At 42.3% G+C, this 20,827-nt stretch overlaps 1 protein-coding gene across 1 annotated transcript; it reads right to left on the reverse strand.

The window, feature by feature from the left end:
• Nucleotides 1-6,535: 6,535 nt before the first annotated feature.
• On the reverse strand, nucleotides 6,536-19,714 carry LOC106580732 (HHIP-like protein 1). Its single transcript, XM_014162077.2, has 9 exons — nucleotides 19,188-19,714; nucleotides 14,085-14,731; nucleotides 13,766-13,909; nucleotides 9,845-10,173; nucleotides 9,581-9,707; nucleotides 9,235-9,380; nucleotides 8,745-8,826; nucleotides 8,242-8,324; nucleotides 6,536-8,118 (listed from the first exon to the last, which is right to left on the reverse strand). Exons 1-9 carry the CDS (start codon nucleotides 19,473-19,475, stop codon nucleotides 7,073-7,075), a joined length of 2,892 nt encoding a protein of 963 aa, XP_014017552.2. The 5' UTR covers nucleotides 19,476-19,714; the 3' UTR covers nucleotides 6,536-7,072.
• Nucleotides 19,715-20,827: the final 1,113 nt, after the last annotated feature.

Here is a 20,827-nt window from a genome sequence, read left to right on the forward strand (position 1 = left end):
GAGGAACGCTTCTCTCTACCTAAAGCCTGCCTAGGTTAACAGAGAGACAGGGTGCCCAGTTACAGAAGCTTTCTCTGAGGTAGGCAATTTTATTTTTTATTATTTTATTTTTATTATTATTATTATTAATAATAATAATAATAATAATAATAATAATAAATAAATAAACAACATCCCCATCTCTACTCCCAATCTTTTCCCCCAGCTCTTCTCCTGGCACACCTATATAGAGGAAAACACAAAGCAATTAGTGGGCCCAGCTGTGTACGAATTGGCTTTACAATAAGTACCTATCCCCTGAGGAGGGTGCTGTCGTGTCATCTTCCGCCGTCTGGTCACTGAACTCTCACACTGTTTTTACTATAGGATCCCCTTAAAAAGAGACCCTAGCTCAAAGGCCTCTAAATCTAGCTTCTAAATACATTTTAAACAAAATAGTTGATGAAGGACGTGCAGTGGCTGATAGGGAAAACATATCTTGCAATAAGAATAGGCTATCTGGCAGAGTTACTCCACATCAAGAATTCCATTTGGCGAAAGGCTCGGCACGCGCATACTCAGCCTGACTGGCTCTCGTTCAGGCAAATTAGAAATAAGTGCACTCAGGCTATCCGGAGGCAAAAGTGAGTTACTTTAAGGAGCAGCTCACACTCTCTGGGTCTAACCCCAAGAAGTTCTGGAAAACGCTGTATGACCTGGAGAATAAACCCTCCTCCTCACAGCTGCCATATGTCCCTTAATGTTGATGATGTGGTTGTTACTGACAAGGAGCGCATGGCTGAGCTCTTTAATCACCACTTAATTAAGTCAGGATTCCTATTTGAGTCAACCATGCCTCCTTGCCCATCCAACATTTCCTAATCTCCCAGCCCTTCTAATGCAACTTGCCCCAATGCTCCTCTCTTTTCCCCCTGCCCCACTACAAAGTTTCTCCCTGCAGACGGTCACTGAGTCTGAGGTGCTGAAGGAGCTTAAACTTGACCCCCAAAAAACATCTGGGTCAGATGGTTTAGATCCTTTCTTCTTTAAGGTTGCAGCCCCTATCATTACCGAGCTTATCTCTGACCTTTTTAACCTGTCTCTCTTATCTGGGGAGGTTCCCATTGCTTGGAAGGCAGCCACGGTTCATCCTATATTTAAAGGAGGAGATCAAGCTGATCCTAAATGTTAGAAGCTCATTTTATATTTTGCCCTGTTTACCAAAAGTGTTGGAAAAACGTGTCAATTCTCAACTGACTGGCTTTCTTGATGTCTGTAGTATTCTCTCCGGTATGCAATCTAGTTTCCGCTCAGGTTATGGATGTGTCACTGAAACCTTAAAGGTCCTAAATGATGTCACCATTGCCCTTGATTCTAAGCAATGTTGTGCTGCTATTTTTATTGACTTGGCAAAAAGCTTTTATACGGTAGACCATTGCATTCTTGTGGGCCTGCTAAGGAGTATTGGTGTCTCTGAGGGGTCTTCGGCCTGATTTGCTAACTACCTCTCTCAAAAAGTGCAGTGTATAAAGTCAGAACATCTGCTGTCTCAACCACTGCCTGTTACCAAGGGAGTACCCCAAGACTCGGTCCTAGGACCCACTCTCTTTTCAATTTACATCAACAACATAGCTCAGGCAGAAGAAAGCTCTCTCATCCATTTAGATGCAGATGATACAGTCTTATACTCAGCTCACCCCTCCCTGGATGTTGTGTTAAACACTCTACAACAAAGCTTTATTAGTGTCCAACAAGCTTTCTTTGCCCTTTACCTTGTTCTGAACACCTTCAAAACAAAGGTCATGTGGTTTGGTAAGAAGAATGCCCCTCTCCCCACCGGTGTGTTTACTCCCTCTGAAGGTTTAGAGCTTGAGGAAGTCACCTCATACAAGCACTTGGGAGTATGGCTAGACGATCCACTGTCCTTCTCTCAGCACATATCCAAGCTGCAGGCTAAGGTTAAATCTAGACTTGGTTTCCTCTATCGTAATCGTGCCTCTTTTATCCCAGCTGCCAAACGAACCCTGATTCAGATGACCATCCTGCCTATGCTAGATTATGGAGACGTAATTTATAGCTCGGCTGGTAAGTGTGCTCTCGAGCGTCTAGATGTTCTTTACCATTCGGCCATCAGGTTTGCCACCAATGCTCCTTATAGGACACATCACTGCACTCTATACTCCTCTGTAAACTGGTCATCTGTGTATACCCGTCGCAAGACCCACTGGTTGATGCTTATTTATAAAAACCCTCTTAGGCCTCACTCCCCCCTATCTGAGATACATGCTGCAGCCGTCATCCTCCACATGCAACATCGTTCTGCCAGTCACATTCTGTTAAAAGTCCCCAAAGCACACACATTCCTGGGTTGCACCTCTTTTCAGTTTGCTTCAGCTAGCGATTGGAACGAGCTGCAAAAAACACTCAAACTGGGCAGTTTTATCTCCATCTCTTCATTGAAAGACTCAATCATGGACACTCTTACTGACACTTGTGGCTGCTTTGCGTGGTGTATTGTTGTCTCTACCTTCTTGCCTTTTGTGCTGTTGTCTCTTCCCAATAATGTTTGTACAATGTTTTGTGCTGCTGCCAGGTTGTGTTGCTACCGTGTTGTTGTCATGTGTTGCTACCATGCTGTATTGTCATGTCTTGCTGCCATGCTGTGTTGTTGTCTTAGGTCTCTCTTTATGTAGTGTTGTGGGGTCTTTCTTGTCGTGATGTGTGTTTTGTCCTATATATTTTTATCCCAGCCCCCGTCCCGAAAGGAGGCCTTTTGCCTTTTGGTAATCCGTCATTATAAATAAGAATTTGTTATTAACTGACTTGTCTAGTTAAATAAAGGTTAAAAAAATTAAATAAAGTCTTCATTCTTCTCACACAAGTAATTTGCAGAAGGCCCAAGACTATACTATACGCCATCTACTGGTATAACGTCGCTATTGAATGCAGTTCTAAAACGAGCTCTAGACTTTTATTTTGGAAATGAAACTGGAAGCTGCAGAGCAACTCTAACGTCTGGACTAGAATTGCTTGATTTACTAACTAACTTTGACTAGCTACGTTCGGTTAATGTCCTTTGCAGATGCCACATTACTGACGAGTGTTTGTACATATAAAAAATATCTGTAACCGAGTAAAGGGAGAAGTAAAAAAAGAATTGTGTAAATGTTAATTCATGGTCGTAACATATGTTTACAGATCTAATTTAAAGTTTACGTTTCATGTATGGCTTTTCTTACGATCCTAACCATTTACGTATGGATTTTCTTACGATCCTAATGATAGCTGCCTAAAGGTTGAGGTATCTCCTTCCATACTCATAGTTCCCAGTGGGAAATGTTACTTGAATGACCCTCCAAATAGGAATTACAAGCAGTTGTGGAAAAAGTACCCAATTGTCATACTTGAGTACAAGAGCAGCTTGTGACTGAAGTAAAAGTGAAAGTCACCCGGTAAAACACTACTTGAGTAAAAATCTGAAAGTATTTGGTTTTAAATATACTTAAGTATCAAAAGTAAATGTAATTGCTAAAAAATACTTAAGGGAGTTATTCATAATAAGGGTTACATGGAGAAAATCGGACCTCGCTGAAACGAAAATGGATGGCCCTCCCTTATTTACCTAAACCCTCCCTGAACGCTTGAAAAAAAACAAGTGACCCTCCCCTATACCCAAAATAATAATTAAAACATGTGGATAGGAGAGGACATGTCTACCATTTACCATAACTTCTTGGGCAGACCAGAGCCTTGGATATGCAGTTTTAGAAACTGTTCTTTGTCCTGTAAGCATGACATGGGAATTTTGATAGTGCACAAAACTCCAGGCCAAATGGTTGTGTATCTGCAGACCACTATGGACAAGAGTAGGGGTGGAAAGATCTCCTATATAGTAAAAGAAAAAAATAGCCTTTTATAAACATTTCATGCAATTCTACGTAATTTTACATATTAGCAGAATCTTTTTTTAATAACACAAGTTACTGAATTTGCAGGCTAAGAATGGACAGAGAGATAGGCATGTGTTCATCTTATCATATGTCTCCAATGACATATCAATGTGTCTTGTTTGCAACTAACCTGTTTGCAAATAATAAAATCTGAAACATCATTAGGAATCTGAGCACGGTACTGTACTTTCAAATATTAGGCCTACCTTTCCACCCCAGACAGAGTAGGCCTACCAACGCAGAAAAATGTAAGCTTTAACTGCTGGCTACTCTTCTTCTGTGGCTTAACCCAACGAGAGAAGGTCACAAGTGTTTCCCTAAATGCTGTCCGGTTTTAAACATCTATTGTACGGAAAGTGAATAGCTTAATCAATTGATAGTGACAGAATTCGATTATTTCCCAAGCAAAGTACATTTCTTGTCTCCTCGGGTATAGAAGGTTGTAGCTCAGCCTCTGTATAACAACGATATCCCCATATGCATCGGAGTCATGTCTTTTACAGGTATTTTACAGCTTGTTCCTAGCATAAAGCATTGCGGACCAAATGCGCTGTTATAGATCACTTTATATAATCGGCCTCAGGTTGGAATATCCATTGCAGCGTGTAATGCAGCCTAGTTTTATTTACACCATCCCAGCAGCCATCTTAGAAATATAACTTTACTCTGTGCTTCTCCAAGCATGGACTTCGTAGCTTATAGGCTATGGATAATTTGATTGAGACCACACTAAATAGCCTATAGGGACACTTGATATTGCGCGCCAAGCAGACAATCAGAGATGAGGGGCGGCATCGGGCACACATCAATATATAGCCATATAAGCAACTCATTCTAAAACAGTGAGAAATATAGACATTTAGTCAATTACAAATTACATGACCCTCCCCTGGACTAGATTTAAAAAATAAAAAATAAACCCCTTGACTGAAATTGATAAAGCATGACCCTCCACCATTTTCATTCAGCTACCCATTATGTAAATTCCGATCCATCCCTAAGTATCAAAAGTAAAAGTTTAAATCATTTCTAATTCCTTATTTTAAGCAAAACAGGCAGCACCATTTTCTTGTTATTTTTTATTTAAGGATAGCCAGAAGCACACCTCAACCCTTTAAATCATTTCTAATTCCTTATTTTAAGCAAAACAGGCAGCACCATTTTCTTGTTATTTTTTATTTAAGGATAGCCAGAAGCACACCTCAACCCTCAGACATAATTTACAAATGAAGCATGTGTGTTTAGTGAGTCTGCAAGATCAGAGGCAGTAGGGATGACCATGGATGTTCTCTTAATAAGTGCTTGAATTAGATTTTTTTTCTGTGCTGCTAAGCATTATAAATATTAATGTCAAGTGCAGATAGACAAAAATAAATAAACATCAGTCTCAACATCAACAGTGAAGAGGCGACTTCGGGATGCTGGCCTTCTAGGCAGAGTTGCAAAGAAAAAGCCATATCTCAGACTGGCCAATAAAAATAAAAGATTAATATGGGAAAAAGAACACAGACACTGGACAGTGGAACTCTGCCTAGAAGGCCAGCATCCCGGAGTCGCCTCTTCACTGTTGACGTTGAGACTGGTGTTTTGCGGGTACTATTTAATGAAGCTGCCAGTTGAGAACTTGTGAAGCATTTGTTTCTCAAACTATACACTCTAATGTACTTGTCCTCTTGCTCAGTTGTGCACCGGGGCCTCCCACTCCTCTTTCTATTCGGGTTAGAGACAGTTTGCGCAGTTCTTCGAAGGGAGTAGTACACAGCGTTGTACGAGATCTTCAGTTTCTTGGCAATTTCTCACATGGAATAGACTTCATTTCTGACTAGTTTCAGAAGAAAGTTCTTTGTTGTCAGCTGTGCTAACATAATTGCGAAAGGGTTTTCTAATGATCAATTAGCCTTTAAAATGATAAACTTGGATTAGCTAACACAACGTGCCATTGGAACACAGGAGTGATGGTTGCTGATAATGGGCCTCTGTACGCCTATGTAGATATTCCATAAAAAATGTGCCGTTTCCAGCTACAATAGTCATTTACAACATTAACAATGTCTACACTGTATTTCTGATCAATTTGATGTTATTTTAAAGGACAAAAAAATGGCTTTTCTTTCAAAAACAAGGATATTTCTAAGTGACCCCAAACTTTTGAACGGTAGTATAGCTAGTTTGACCACGTGTCAATGTTAAGCAAGCTAGCTAACTTTACTATTAGCAATGTTAGCTAGATTATCAAGCTAGCTAGCATCTCATTGGTTGAATAATTGTTCAGACTTCAAAGACACTTGAACACATTCATGTTGTATTTACGACTTCCCAATTTCCCATGAGCACATGAAACCCCCCTCTCCCTTAGGGTCCAGCATTATGCCGCGTTCACAGGCTAGTCGGAACTAGGAAACTCGGAAATCCCCAACTTGCTAAATGGTTGAACGCAGCTCGACTCGTGTATAACTACAACCTATTGGCAAGTCGGACATTTTTGAGGTTCCTAGTTCTGACTAGCACGTGAACGCAGCATTAGTCCTCTGGATAACAGTGTAGTTTTATCTGGTTCTCCATGGGTGATGCAGTATGCTTGCTTGAGTAGAAATGAGGAGCAAGAATGAAATTGAAATCTCAGTTTATTCATCTCAAAGGCACCCTGTACCTTGAAAACAGTTTACAAATATAATCTGTCAAATTATACAATAATAAAGCACACAATGTCCAGCATTTTTCTCATTATTATTATTTTGACTGATATCACTTTTTTTGTATTAAAAAGAAAAAGAAAACATATTTATATATAGATGTGATTATCAATTCATACAATGTAAAAAATAACAAGGTTTTCAACAAAATGTATGCCTTTTTTTCCCAGCAGAGGGCAATATTGTAAAGTGATATACATTTTTCTGGCAGGGAGGCAAGTGAAGGGAAGGAAAGGGTTGCTGCCTCTGAAGTGAACTATCAGAAAGTCTAGTCTACAATCAACAATTGTTGTTAATCATCATGAATTCATGTGTGTGTTTACATGAGTATGTGTGGGGGAGTAGAGGGATGAGATGTGTCTGACCACAGTTGAAGTACAGTACATAGAGGACGTTTCTGTTCAAGCACAGGAGAGTAGTAATGATCCTTTGAGGATATGCTTTGGCTCATTATTTATCCTCGTCATGGTGGTAGCCACACACCACCCCCACATCCTCATCGTGTGCACAATTGTGCTTGCCCACCTTTGCCCGTTTGCAGTCCAGTAACGTTCTCTCTGTGCCCTCACACTCCACATCATCTAGCAGGATACTGCCACTGCCACCCCCCAGCTCTGCCCGCTTAGCCACACGCAGGGCTACAGGGAAGCCTAGTTGCTGGCAGACCACCGTAGCCGCTTTACTACTAAACAAGTCATCACACACTGTGCCCCACTCCCCCCGTATGAAAATCTCCACCCGCCCACGGTCCGACAGCTGCTCTGCACTGATCAGCCGCACTGACCCAACCCGATGCTTCCGGCGCCGCTGCTTCCCAGGTTTGGAACCCCGGTTCTTCTTGTTGACCCGGTTTCCTGTGGAATGTTCTACCTTGTCACTCTGGCCTTTCAGGAACTTGTCCTGGGCCTTTGAGAGAGTGAAGTTAGGCCTCTGGGTGGTGGGCTTTGTTGCAGCTGTCCAGTACGTGGGCCTTGGTGTGGTCTGGGGACGATTGGTCGTAACTCCTAGTGGAAAGGGTCTGACTGTGGCGTGTGGTTGTGGTCGGGTCAAGGGTCGTGCTGTTGGTGGAGAGGGCCTTCTGGCTCCAGTTGTCAACAGTGATCGGGGCTTCGGGGTAACAGTGGGCCTGGTGTAGGACAACGATGGTCTCTGCCGGGAAGGAGTGGTGGCATGACCTGGCCTGACCGTCATTACCTGCCTCCATGAGATGGTCATTGCAGGTGTAGCGGTACCAGTAGTCCTCTGCTGCATTGAGGTGGGGTTGGAAGGTGTTGTTACAGGTTTGACAGTAGCCCGGGTTGTTAGAGGTTCAACTGTAGCCCTTATCGTTGCAGGTTTAGCAGTAGCCTTCAGGGTTGCAGTTGGAGGTGTGTAGGTAGGTCTCGTCGTCGTGGAGCGCATGGTGGTCGGAGGAGTACGGAGCGTGGTGGTAGCTGTTGTTCTAGCCGTAGTAGTGGGCGCAGCGGTGGTCGTTGGCTTCTTGTCAATGACAAACTCTGTAGAGAGGAAGTCAAGCGAAAGAAACAGCCCTTTAGAGCACTCCAACTGACTGAGATGTGTTGCGCTGTGACTCATGATAGCCTGCAAAGGAACGCGTGTTTGTTTGTGGTGTCACTTACCCTCCTTCGGGTGGAAGTGAATCAGCTTGCCTTTAATCTTGACAAGAGTTGGCTTGAAGCTGCACTTGCCTGGAGGTGCTCTCCTAGATGGTGAGAGAAATCCATCAAACAATCCATTTATTTTCATGCTGCCCATGACAACTCTATCTCCTACTAATACAGTATAGATTAACTTGAATCATACATTATCATAACCACATGAAGAACAGTTATATCATTGATAAGCACATTATATTCAGTAAATTGCCGTTAGGGTAGAAGATTTAGCAGATATTCCCTTAGCGTGACACAGAGCGATTACGTTAGCTGATTACATAGTTAAAGTAAGAGATGTACTAAACAAACACAGGGGGATTGAAGACCACATCAATAATTGGATGGACAAAAAACATTAGCATATCTGGCAAAGGTATGTCTGTTTTGGGAATCTGCCATTAATCCGAGATAGGGATGAATTCCCAGAGCCCCCTGGCTGTTGGGACACTGAGACCCTTGTTTAATACCTGGATGGATCCACTATCTTATAGATCACCCCCGCTCTGGCAGACGCACTGGGAGCTCCCGTTGCCAGGAAGTACAGCTCCCCTAGAAACAAGAGGAAAAAAGGATCTAAGACCCAGCACAAAGATCTGCAACACCTTCAAAGCGAAATCAAGATAGCCCGTTTCTTTTGAACCCCTTCCCACTCTACTCAAATCAGCTTTGAAGTCAAGTATTCTGAAAAAGTTGCTTGTTGAGACTTATCTGAAGCTAAAGAGCATGCACTAAGTGGTACACCACTGGGTTTGAACTGCGTGTGTTATTTCTTTATGTTCAAAAGCAGCAGAGGCTCATCACGAAATAGCTCAGAGAAGCAGACAATTTTCCATGGTTGTCTTGGGTGACTGAATTCACAAGCAGTGTGCATCCCCTAATGGCCTTTTCATGTATGGATCAGTACGAACAAAACACAAAAAAGACAGAAAAACATGCAAAGCTAGTTGTCAAGGTTACCTGCCTCATCTTCAGCAAAGGAAATGATGTATTTGTAATAGCTGTTGATAAGTTTGGGGAATCGGCACGTCTGGTCTTTTCCCATACAGATCTCCTTGTACTCCCACTTCCCAGTGCTTTGGTTCTCCTTCAGTGACATCAGGCGCCTAGGCAGACAAGGAGTCTCTCAGATTGTGCATGTGTCAAGTGAGTTTTAGGGCATTTGAAACATTTGTCAATGATCTTTCAATTTTAAGAACATTTGTGTATCAACTCTTTTTCGAGGCATGACAATCTATGAAACATTTTTTGCATTTTAATCAGTGTAACATTGGATAAATGTTGGTTATGTTGTATAAACACACACCCACTCATGAAATCCCCGAATATGTAGAGGCCATTGAGATTAGGCATCTGGCAGCCGCGGTATATGTAGCCTCCAGTGACCGACTTCCCCAGTTTGTGGGGGTAAGCAAAAATAGGCAGGATGTCATCTGAGGAGAAAATATTTTTACACTGCTTAAGGGATTTAATACATATCTGAATCTCTTCACCAAATAATGAATTGATTCTTCATATAGAATCAGCCTGCCACCTCTACCAAATTCTGTTGGAGCAATAGCCTACTCACCAAGAGAGGAGTTGCGACACAGCCTGTTGTCATAGCAAGAGAAGCCCTCCTTGGCTCTCCAGCCATAGTTGCCACCCTTGACGATGAGGTCCACCTCTTCAAACTTGTTCTGTCCCACGTCCCCGCAGAACAGTCGGCCACGGCCCTGCCCGGTGATGAGGTCGCCCCGGTCGATGGAGCAGCGCCACATGTTACGCACCCCATAGGCGTAGATCTCAGGCAGCGAGCCCTTCTCCCCCAGGAAAGGATTGTCCGACGGGATGCTGTAGGGTTCCACGTCATCGTTGTTGTCCACATCGAGACGCAGCACCTTGCCCAACAGAGTGGACCTACGCACACATGGGTTTAACTGAGTTCTAGTCATAGGAAAATGTGTCAGAATTTTAGTGTGGGCTTCTGTCATTGTTTTTCATTTGTGTATGTGTATCCAACCTTGTCTCAGAGCGTTTTGTATTATTCTGTACGTAAATCTGAACACTACTTTTAGTATGATATGTTCCAAATTACAATTGGTATTATATGTTATGACTTTGCAAAACGTACAATATGTTATGAATTTGCAAAATGTACAATTATGTTAGGAATTAGCTAAATGTACGACATACGAATTCTAGCTAGGTGGCTAGGTGGCTAACGTTATATAGGCTAGGGGTTAGGGTTAAGTTTAGGAGTTAGGTTAATGGGTTAAGGTTAGGGTTAGCTAACGTGCTAAGTAGTTGCAAAGCAGCAAAGTAGTAAGTCGTTGAAAAGTTGCTAATTAGCCAAAATGCTAAAGTTATCCGTGATGAGATTCGAACTTGCAACGTATGGGTTGCTAAACATTACAGTCATACCAACTGTAACGTGTCATACTAATTTGAGTGTCCCGGATTTACGTTTAGTATGTTACGAGGCCAGGCTGGTGTGTCACAACAGTCATCAAAGACATTTAGGATTAATGAAAGTTATAGATGCACAAAGATCATGCCCCCAAAGCATTTTTAGGGGGAATGATATTTATGCCTCTGTGACTTTCTCACTCATCATTATTCACGATTCATTCATGATTATCTGTAATCATGGTAACGTCCACATTAATGTAGAAGCGTTCAGAAACATATTCTATTCTTATTTACAATAAAACTGACTCCAATGACGTAATACATTATTTACCATTAATTTCTACTAGGCACAATGCATCCAACAAGTTTGTAGGGTCACAAGCTTGATGCAGTCATTGTGTGCTAAAATATGGGACCAAATACTAAACTTTTGACTAAATGTAATACACTATAGGTGAATTTGTCCAAATACTTATGACACCTTCAAATGGGGGATTAGATACACAAAGTGTTTTCACTTCTAAATGATAAAACAGATATGTATGAAAATACCCTCAAATAAAAGGTGACATTCTGTACTGTCACCTCATATAAAACATTTGATCTCAAATCCAAAATGCTGAAGTATAGAGCCAAATGAATTGTTTTAGCTTCACTGTCCAAATAAATACATAGGGGATTTTCTCACTCACTCACTCACTCACTCACTCACTCACTCACTCACTCACTCACTCACTCACTCACTCACTCACTCACTCACTCACTCACTCACTCACTCACTCACTCACTCACCATACTATTATGCGGCCCACAACGTCTTGTGTAAATATTAGCCTTGGCAGGTCCCTAAACCTCATATCCCTGGCCTTTCACTCATTGGCTGTCAAGAAACCCTCTGCTCATCTTTCTTCTCCTGGGATGAGCTGAATGGGATGTTTCCACCCAATGCAACTCAATACAATGCCTTTACCGTAAGTACCGCCCTCGAGATAAAGCTGTGATTACATTTACATCATTACATTTTGTGATGTAAAGAACCCTTTATTTCGGCATGCATAAATTCTGCTATCCACTAGAGCTACCCAACTATGAACTAGACATAACCCTCTTCTGAGAATAACACATAACAAAGTTGATTTAGAGCACCTGCTCTTACTCATGCCACTGTTGAAGTTAGGAGGATGGGCTCATTGTTATGGCTGGAATAGAATGAATGGAACAGAATCCATCATGTGTTTTCCATATTTTTTGTGATTCGTTTGATACCATTCCATTTATTCCATTCCAGCCATTACAATGAGCCCGTCTTCCTATAGGTTCTCCCACCAGCCTCCTTTTACATCTACGTTGTAATATTCTGAACAGAATAGCAGGTATTCTACCTCCATTCAGGTCTTTAAAAGGAGTGGTAAACGTCCCTTCAAGCTCAACTATGCAAGACTGTAGTGATTATCACATGGTAAGAAAATGCCGGATATCGCCCGACAACATTCTCCATAAATATTTAGCCTGGCACAGCAGGTCCAGACTCTGGCCATTGACCAAAGTGCTGTGGGGGTGGCACTCACAACCTGACTGGTACTGCTATGCCCTGTCCTTGCCCATGGTTCAAAATAAAATGCATTCTAAGACAGACTGTACAGAGCTCAGTGATGGTTTTCCTCAAAGAAGGGTTTAGAGTTTCTCATAATATCACTGTGTGTACAATTCTGTCATGGTGTTATAACTATAGAGGCAGGTCACTTTCAGCAAAATGTTTTGGGCTGCCTTTGAGTCCTTTCTGAATGGCCCTGTGACACTATGTAGATTCTGGGCACTGCCAACCCCTGCCCTGGCCCCTGCCAGGAGAAAGCTAAACATACAGTGCCAAGGCTAATATTGTGAACAACTGTACTGTCTGTCTGCATGAATGTACACGTAGCCTTGAGCTGAGTGTTTGTCATGTCAAATGCTCAGGGGTTGAGGTCATAGATGGCGATTCTCTCCCAATGTTACCAAAGCGTTGGTGCCATTGACAAGGTCATAAAATCGCACTTTCATGAATAGAGTGGCATTGCTGAAGGTCCTGTATAAAGTTAATTGCGCTTCCATCCATACATTTGTCACTCTCTCAATGTCTAGAGCTTGTCAATTTCTAGTCAAAGTTTTTAGTAAAAGATTCTTCTACCCTCCGGAGTCAATTCATCTTCTGGAATATTAAACTTGTTTATGACAAGTTGACAACAACTCAGACACAAATTTCATCTAAACGACGTGTATAAGTCAACCATGAATATGATAATTACTAGACATTTACCAGGGCAACAGGATTTTCCATTCTTTAAAAATAGAATCATGTACCACTATGTTATCATATGAGAACGTCACATAATTTGGCAATTGAGTAATACAGTTTACAAACACACTAAAATACTAATTGTGCCCTGTGGTCCCTTTACTGTAGCTTATATTTACATCAACAAAGATGTCACACTATAGGTTAAACTTTTTGAACTCCTATTTTTCAAGATTTTTTTATGTTAAATGACTGTAAATAAGTATACTATGAAGAGCCAGATGTATCACATTAAGCATTTCACTCCACTACTAACTATAATTGTCACTTCTACTCCCTCTCCGGTGCTCGAGGTCGCCAGTCTGCTGATTATTACGCACACCTGTCACCATTGTTAAGCGCACCAGCGCCTCATCAGACTCACCCGGACTCCATCACCTTCCTAATTACCTTCCCAATATCTGTCACTCCCTTTGGTTCTTTCCCTAGGTGCTATTGTTTCTGTTCCAGTGTTCATTTTTGTACGCTACCTGTGTTTCTTGGTTTGTTCTATGTTCATTTAGTTATTAAATACACTCCTTGAAATTGCTTCCCGAATCCCAGCATACACATTGCAATAATACTCCAACACCACTGTTTAGGTGTCCTTTGTTGAACTAGATCTTCAACTTTAAAAATGTAGGTCTCTGAAGCAAACATATCATTCTGACCTTCAAAAAACATCAACATGGGGTGAAGGCTAGATATACACTAAATTACTAAATGTCACCCTTTAATTTGTTTCCCCTGAATTAGTTTTGAAATGTAAAGAGCATGGTGACTCACTTATTCTGGGAGTTCCCAAACTTGCCAAAGGGGTCCCCTGCTCTTCCCCCATCACCAATGAAGATATAGAGGTAGCCATCGTGCCCGAAGAGAAGCTGGCCCCCGTTGTGGTTCGAAGCAGGTTCCACCACTTCCAAAATAGTTCTATAAAGAAAACCACACATGACTAAATTCTAAATCTGATAGGATGATTGTAGTTTCAGATCTTTATTTCTGCTGATTTGTATTGTTTCAATATGTCAAATACATGCATGTGAATGGAGCCGATGACATCACAGGTTCTGATTCAGTCCATGTCATTTGGTGATACTTCTCTTACCTCTCTGAGGAGTGGTCTAGTTGGTTCATATCATCAGCGGACAGTGTGAACTCACTAATGCGGATCCTCTCCTCCTTCTTCACAGACACAGAGTAGTAGACGTAGGCTTTCCGCACCAGCGTGAAGCGAGGGTGGAGGGCCATGCAGAGGAAGCCCCTCTCATCCCCTGCCCAGGGAGAGGTGAGCACTGCCTTGGTCAGGTTGAGGAAGGGCCGGTCAATACGGGAGCCGTTGGACAGGTATGTCCACACGTAGCCCAGCTGCTCGGCCACAAAGAAGCGGTGGGTCCCGTCGGCGGCGTGGACCATGGCCACCGGGTTCCTCAGGCCGTTGGCCACCTCCTGCAGGCACAGCTGGAGACAGCCCTCGGGGTCCGCCCGAACATCTCCCAGGTTGGCGTTGAGCTTGTCGTCGGAGAGCACGTTGGGGTAACAGTACTCCCTGTCTTTGAGCTCCAGGAAGTTACAGAACTTATTGCGGTCCTCCTCTATGCCCAGCGTGGCGTTGTTGTCGGTGAGCAGACTAATGGTGTAGCGGCACTGGTGCCAGAACTGAGAGCAGTAGTCTCCGCACAGGCCTGGCAGCTCCCTCATGGGCGTGTTGGCATCCTCAGCATCGTACAGGTGGGCAGAGTAGGGAGAGCACTCCTGCAAGGATGAGGAAAGCTTGTTTGAAAAGTGGCAGAGCTATTGGGGCTCGGACTACACACGCTTATGAGCAAAACTCAGTAGATCTACCTTGTCGGCTGCTAACTTTCATAATGAGCTACTACTTAAACTGTAGGCTATAGCCACTTTGTGTAATCTCATATTGAAACTTCAAAAGCATAGTCTACAGGTTAATACTATGTCATGTCTGTTCATGATGCTGTGCAGCTATCTTCATGATGAACTCTCTCTAGGCTTGTAAACATTTGAAATTCAGCATGTCCTCTACTCCTCCCAGTACTCACCAGACCAGCTGGTAATGACTATTCTGGCTATAAATATGGCCTGTTTAAATGCATCTTGGAACATCCAATCCCTTATTAAGTCAAAGCCACACAATTACACCCATTTTGACACTGGTAAACCGTTGGGACAATGATGCAAAACATTTAAACCACTGTAACAGCTGGTACTGAAAGAAACAATTCTGTTACAAAAACTCTGATTAATAATATAATGATTCCAAGTCTTAAGCAAAGGGGGCATAATGTGTTCTGGAGTTCTCCTGAGTAATATTTAATTTCTTTCCATTTAAATCTGGGATATGCTCTCTCAAAGGTGCCATCAAACAATGCTCAAAAACTCTACATCAAAGCGTTTAACATCAACAACACTTGGCCAACTCAGGGTTTAAATCTGTTGCTGACCATAAATTGCAGGTTGGATTATGCAAATCACATGATGCCCAGGCAATGACGTAAAAACAAAAAGGGGACAATCTGGAGGTGGTATGTGTTACGCACAGCCACTTGTCTGAGTTGGGGGTACAGTATAAAACTAGTAGGTAAGAACTGACATATGTGGGCATATAGCTCCTAAAAGGAACATAAACCAAAGCATGTATGAAATGCCTTAATTTCAAACAAAATGTAAGATATGTCACGTCATGGCACATTGTGAGGCCCATTTTTTTAAGGTACTGTATCTGTGACCAACAGATGCATGTCTGTAGTTCAAGTCATGTGAAATGCATAGATTAGGGCCTAATGAATTTATTTCAATTGACTGATTTCCTCATATGAACTGTAACTGTAAAATATTAGAAATTCTTGCATGGGAGAGGTGAGCAAAGGGCCAAGTTTTTCAAAAGTTATCTATCTGGATTTTCCCTATCCGATAGGATTAAATGCATAGAAATAGATTGAATAGAACGGGTTTCCCCTTTACAGTCAATAATTTGACCGTTCTATTAATTCTATTTCTATGCATTTAATCCTAAACCAGATCACTTTTGAAAAACTGGGCCCTGGTCATTGTTTTTTGTCACATGGGTGTTGACTCCTCTGGCCTCTACTGCAGGCAGCCCTGATTATGCAGTCACTTAGACAACTATAACGTTCTGTTTAAATTCTTTGTAAATACTGTGTTGGATGGGATGGGGAGCTCTGACAACAGCAATCCGTCAAACTTAACTTCACATGCCTTTTGTTTACAGAGATGGCAACCAGATTTGACAGTACCTTGCAAAAGTATGCATCCCCCTTGGCGTTTTTCTTTTTTTGTTGCATTACAACCTGTAATTTAAATAGATTTTTATTTGGATTTCATGTAATGGACATACAAAAAAATTGTCCAAATTGGTGAAGTGAAATGAAAGAAAATAACTTGTTTAAAAAAATTATATTAAAAAAAATGGAAAAGTGGTGCGTGCATATATATTCACCTCCTTTGCTATGAAGTCGCTAAATAAGATCTGATGCAACCAATTACCTTTAGAAGTCACATAATTAGTCACATAAATTCCACCTGTGTGCAATCTAAGTGTCACATGATCTGTCACATGATCTCAGTATATATACACCTGTTCTGAAAGGCCCCAGAGTCTGCAACAGCACTAAGCAAGCGGCACTAAGCAAGCGGCACCACGAAGACCAAGGAGCTCTCCAAACAGGTCAGCGACAAAGTTGTGGAGAAGTATAGATCAGGGTTGGGTTATAAAAATATATATGAAACTTTGAACATCCCACGGAGCATCATTAAATCCATTATTTTAAAAATTGAAAGAATATGGCACCACAACAAACCTGCCAAGAGAGGGCCGCCCACCAAAACTCAGGGACCAGGCAAGGAGGGCATTAATCAAAGAGACCAGAGATAAACCTGTAGGAGCTGCAAAGCTCCACAGTGGAGATTGGAGTATCTGTCCATAGGACCACTTTAAGCCATACACTCCACAGAGCTGGGCTTTACTGAAGAGTGGCCAGAAAAAAGCCATTGCTTAAAGAAAAAAAATAAGCAAACACATTTGGTGTTCGCCAAAAGGTAAGTGGGAGACTTCCCAAAAATATGGAAGAAGGCACTCGGATCAGATGAGACTAAAATTGAGCTTTTTGGCCATCAAGGAAATGCTATGTCTGGTGCAAACCCAACACCTCTCATCACCCCAAGAACAGCATCCCCACAGTGAAGCATGGTGGTGGAAGCATCATGCTGTGGGTATGTCTTTCGTCGGCAGGGACTGGGAAACTGGTCAGAATTGAAGGAATGATGGATGGTGCTAAATACAGGGAAATTCTTGAGCAAAACCTGTTTCAGTCTTCCAGAGATTTGAGACTTGGACGGAAGTTCACCTTCCAGCAGGACATGACCCTAAGCATACTGCTAAAGCAACACTCGAGTGGTTTAAGGGGAAACATTTAAATGTCTTGGAATGGCCTAGTCAAAGCCCAGTACTCAATCCAATTGAGAATCTGTGGTGTGACTTAAATATTGCTGTACACCAGCGGAACCCATCCAACTTGAAGGAGCTGGAGCAGTTGTGCCTTGAAGAATGTGCAAAAATCCCAGTGGCTAAATGTGTCAAGCTTATAGAGACATACCCCAAGATACTTGCAGCTATAATTGCTGCAAAAGGTGGCTCTACAAAGTATTGACTTTGGGTGGGTGAATAGTTATGCACGCTTAAGTTGTCTTTTTTTTCTTATTTCTTGTTTGTTTCACAATGAAAAATATTTTGCATTTTCAAAGTGTTGTGTAAATCAAATGGCACAACCCCCCCCAAAAAATGAATTTTAATTCCAGGTTGTAAGGCAACAAAATAGGAAAAATGCCAAGGGGGTGAATACTTTCGCAAGCCACTGTATGTTACAAATTGTACATTTTATCGTGGAAACAACCCTAGACTAGCACTACCACATGCACACACACAAACACTGTGAGATTAAAGAAGGACAGTAGTAAAATTGTTATTTACGCGGTGCAGGGTGAGCTGGTAGGGTTAAAGCTGTGTGTGTTGGTTTCCTTTCCTCCATGAGTCACCAAAGTCAACATAAATACACTCAAAGAAACCTCTAAAACGGCCCTCCTTCCAAAAGGGGTGGGCAGTAATGAGAGAGTGCACATGTGCCACATCGTATAGGACAACCCTTCAACATTCCACATTGCCACGATCACTGTAAATGTGAGACTTCTCAGCTTCCAACGTTGGGAAGGAGGTATAGGATAGGCTGTATTTAGTTAAATGGTTGACGTCAATGTTACTAATTGTTTTGTAACCCAATAGTCAGCCTTAATCCTACCACAAGTAAACGGTACAGTTCCTTCAACTACTTCAGCTGGATTCAACTCCTCACCTCCCTCTCCCTCCTGCCCTCCCTATCCCAGTGGAAATATGATACTGTATATCCTGTTCAGTGACCAGAGAGGAAATCGATGTTTGGCTGGTGGTCAGTGGGCCTCTTGACAGATCACAAGCAGCCCCCTGTATCTATGATAACTGTCTGGACAAAGGGCATGATTGAGCAGAGTTTACCCTGGATAAGTGGCCTTGGGCATTGGGTCTCCAGCCACTGACCACACTGCCTATACCTTAGCATGGCTGATCGGAGAGCTGAGAGCTGAGCACAATAGCTAATCTCAACTGGATCCAAAAGCAAACAAAGCTGAGGACACGTTCACATGGTCTGCAATTCTCTTCATTGGAGAGGAGAACAAATATATTCAATCCAGTAGTGATGTTGTGGTACTGTGGTTCAGGCCCCAAAATCCATCATTGGTAACAGTACTGTCGTATCTCATGGTTGAACAGACAAGTCAAGGCCTTACATAATCCCTCCAACTGTAATTTGTTCCAATCGACAGCGTGCACATTTGGAAAGGCCTGGGGTATGTAATTATCATGATGTTCACATACATTTCAGTAATGAAGGGGGTGTCAATGTGTAAAAATTTGAATGAAATATAGTTTCATGAAATATGATAGATTAATCTGTATAAAATGTTTTATATCCTGTGATGAAATAGAATTTTATTACAAGTGAAAATGTTTTAAAAACATGCGTGAAGATAATCCATTCTACAAATGCACTCTTAGAAAAAAAATGTTTTCTCTTTTTGTGGAAAGTTTTAGATAAGGAGGCATTAGCTAACATCTGACTACTGACAGACTTCAATTTACCTGACAGAGGATGGTGCGTATGTATTTCGCACAGGTCATGTAACCCGAGTAGTCAAAATAGTCCATGATCTTGTAGAAGTTTTGGGAGATCTTGTCATCTTTCTCCAGGTCACAGCAACCAAACTTGGCGTACTCCTTACAGAAGACCAGAGGCTCCCGTGGCTGGAAGGGGGGCTTGTAATCCAGGCACTGGGGATGGGTGTTCCCATGTCGGGGTGCGTGTAGGACCAGTAGGACCAGCAGCCAACGGGACAGCAGCTCAACTCCCTTTACACTTACCCTGGTCATTGCAATAGTAGTTTACCCTGCCACCTGTAGGGCTAAGTAATGGAGAGACCCAAAATTCCAAAAGGTCTGTGTGTAGTGGTGATTCTGTCCCTTCCCCCTGGTGCCTGACTGTTGGAGAGCCTTCCTATGTTTGCTCTGGACATGTGCTCTTTCGCGGGACAAAAACGAACGGTGGCGGAGAGCAACAGGCCCTTTCATTCAGCAGTCCGCCCTGGCCAGCCACGATGCTTCCACTCTCCACTCAGAACCTATTCCCTCCCTCCTTCTGCTCCCTCCTCCCCTTACTCTCCCTCTCTCCTCCTCTCCCTCGCTCTCTGTCTGTCCTCCACAGACACATGGCATTCTTTCCCATTGCGGCCTGTCTATATCACCCTGCTGTAGCTCTCCTCCCCCTCTACATACTCAGCCTTTTCTCTACTTCACACACACCTCCCTACCCTGCCTCAGACAGATTCACTGAATGACTCAGGACGTGTGCTGAAAGAAGAGAGCAATGGATCCTCCACACACCACAAACAATGGCATAGTCTACAAGAAACTGTATGTATATGATGGAGTACACATGGATAATGCTCATGTGTTTAATACAGGCTACTGCCGTTATTCAACAGGCATTTGTAAACCACTTGGTGATATGAAATTGGTCTAAAACCAGTAGACATCAACTGAAAATCTGTCCTAAAGTGAATTGAGTCTAACGATAAAAGGCGAGATAGCCTTTCAATTGGCTTGCTGCTGAATGTTGTGTCCTAGACCTACAGGGTATACAAATACCAAAGACATATGTCTTTCATTTAGACTCAGCCACCTCCCTCCCATGTACTTGGCTTCAGATCTGACATATTTGCACAGCATATCTTAATTTCTCTGGTAACATCATAGGAACTGTTTATATTTCCTCTTGCAATGACATATTTTGAACCTCTGGATATTGAACCATCTGCCTCCGAATAAATAATTACAGCCCGCTATTATTAGAGGAAAGGCTGGATAAGAAGCCCATTAATCAAATATTGGTTATTCGAACCGGTATCATCTTTTTAAATGTATTTTCCACTCAGACCTTTTCAGACCTTGCATTGCTGTTCGTGTTTAGTGCTTTATTGAGGTGAAACGGCTGTGAGTCATAGAGAGTTCATCTGCTTTCTGGGAATTGTACTGCCTCATATCAGTAAGCCAAGTCTCTTAAACACTCCAGATAGACAGAATTAAGACGTAGATTGGGTCATGACTTTTTGGAAAGGCTATCAAATTATTATTTTTTCAGAAGAATTCTGATAGGCTAGTAGTCTGCAGGGTGTAGTTTGTCTTACTGTACCATTTGGAAATACTTCTGCCATTGGCAAGTGGTG

This window comes from Salmo salar, chromosome ssa20 (assembly GCF_905237065.1).
Source record: "Salmo salar chromosome ssa20, Ssal_v3.1, whole genome shotgun sequence".
In the NCBI taxonomy this organism is placed as follows: Eukaryota; Metazoa; Chordata; class Actinopteri; order Salmoniformes; family Salmonidae; genus Salmo; species Salmo salar.

Bases quoted from the DNA above. Each gene is read 5' to 3' on its own strand.
- LOC106580732 (XM_014162077.2), bottom strand. From the start codon at position 19,475: ATGACCAGGGTAAGTGTAAAGGGAGTTGAGCTGCTGTCCCGTTGGCTG. The intron at 13,910-14,084 runs GTAAGAGAAGTA...TTTTCTTTATAG, and splicing joins CTAGACCACTCCTCAGAGAG to AACTATTTTGGAAGTGGTGG. The intron at 8,325-8,744 runs GTATTAAACAAG...CTCACCATCTAG, and splicing joins AAGATAGTGGATCCATCCAG to GAGAGCACCTCCAGGCAAGT.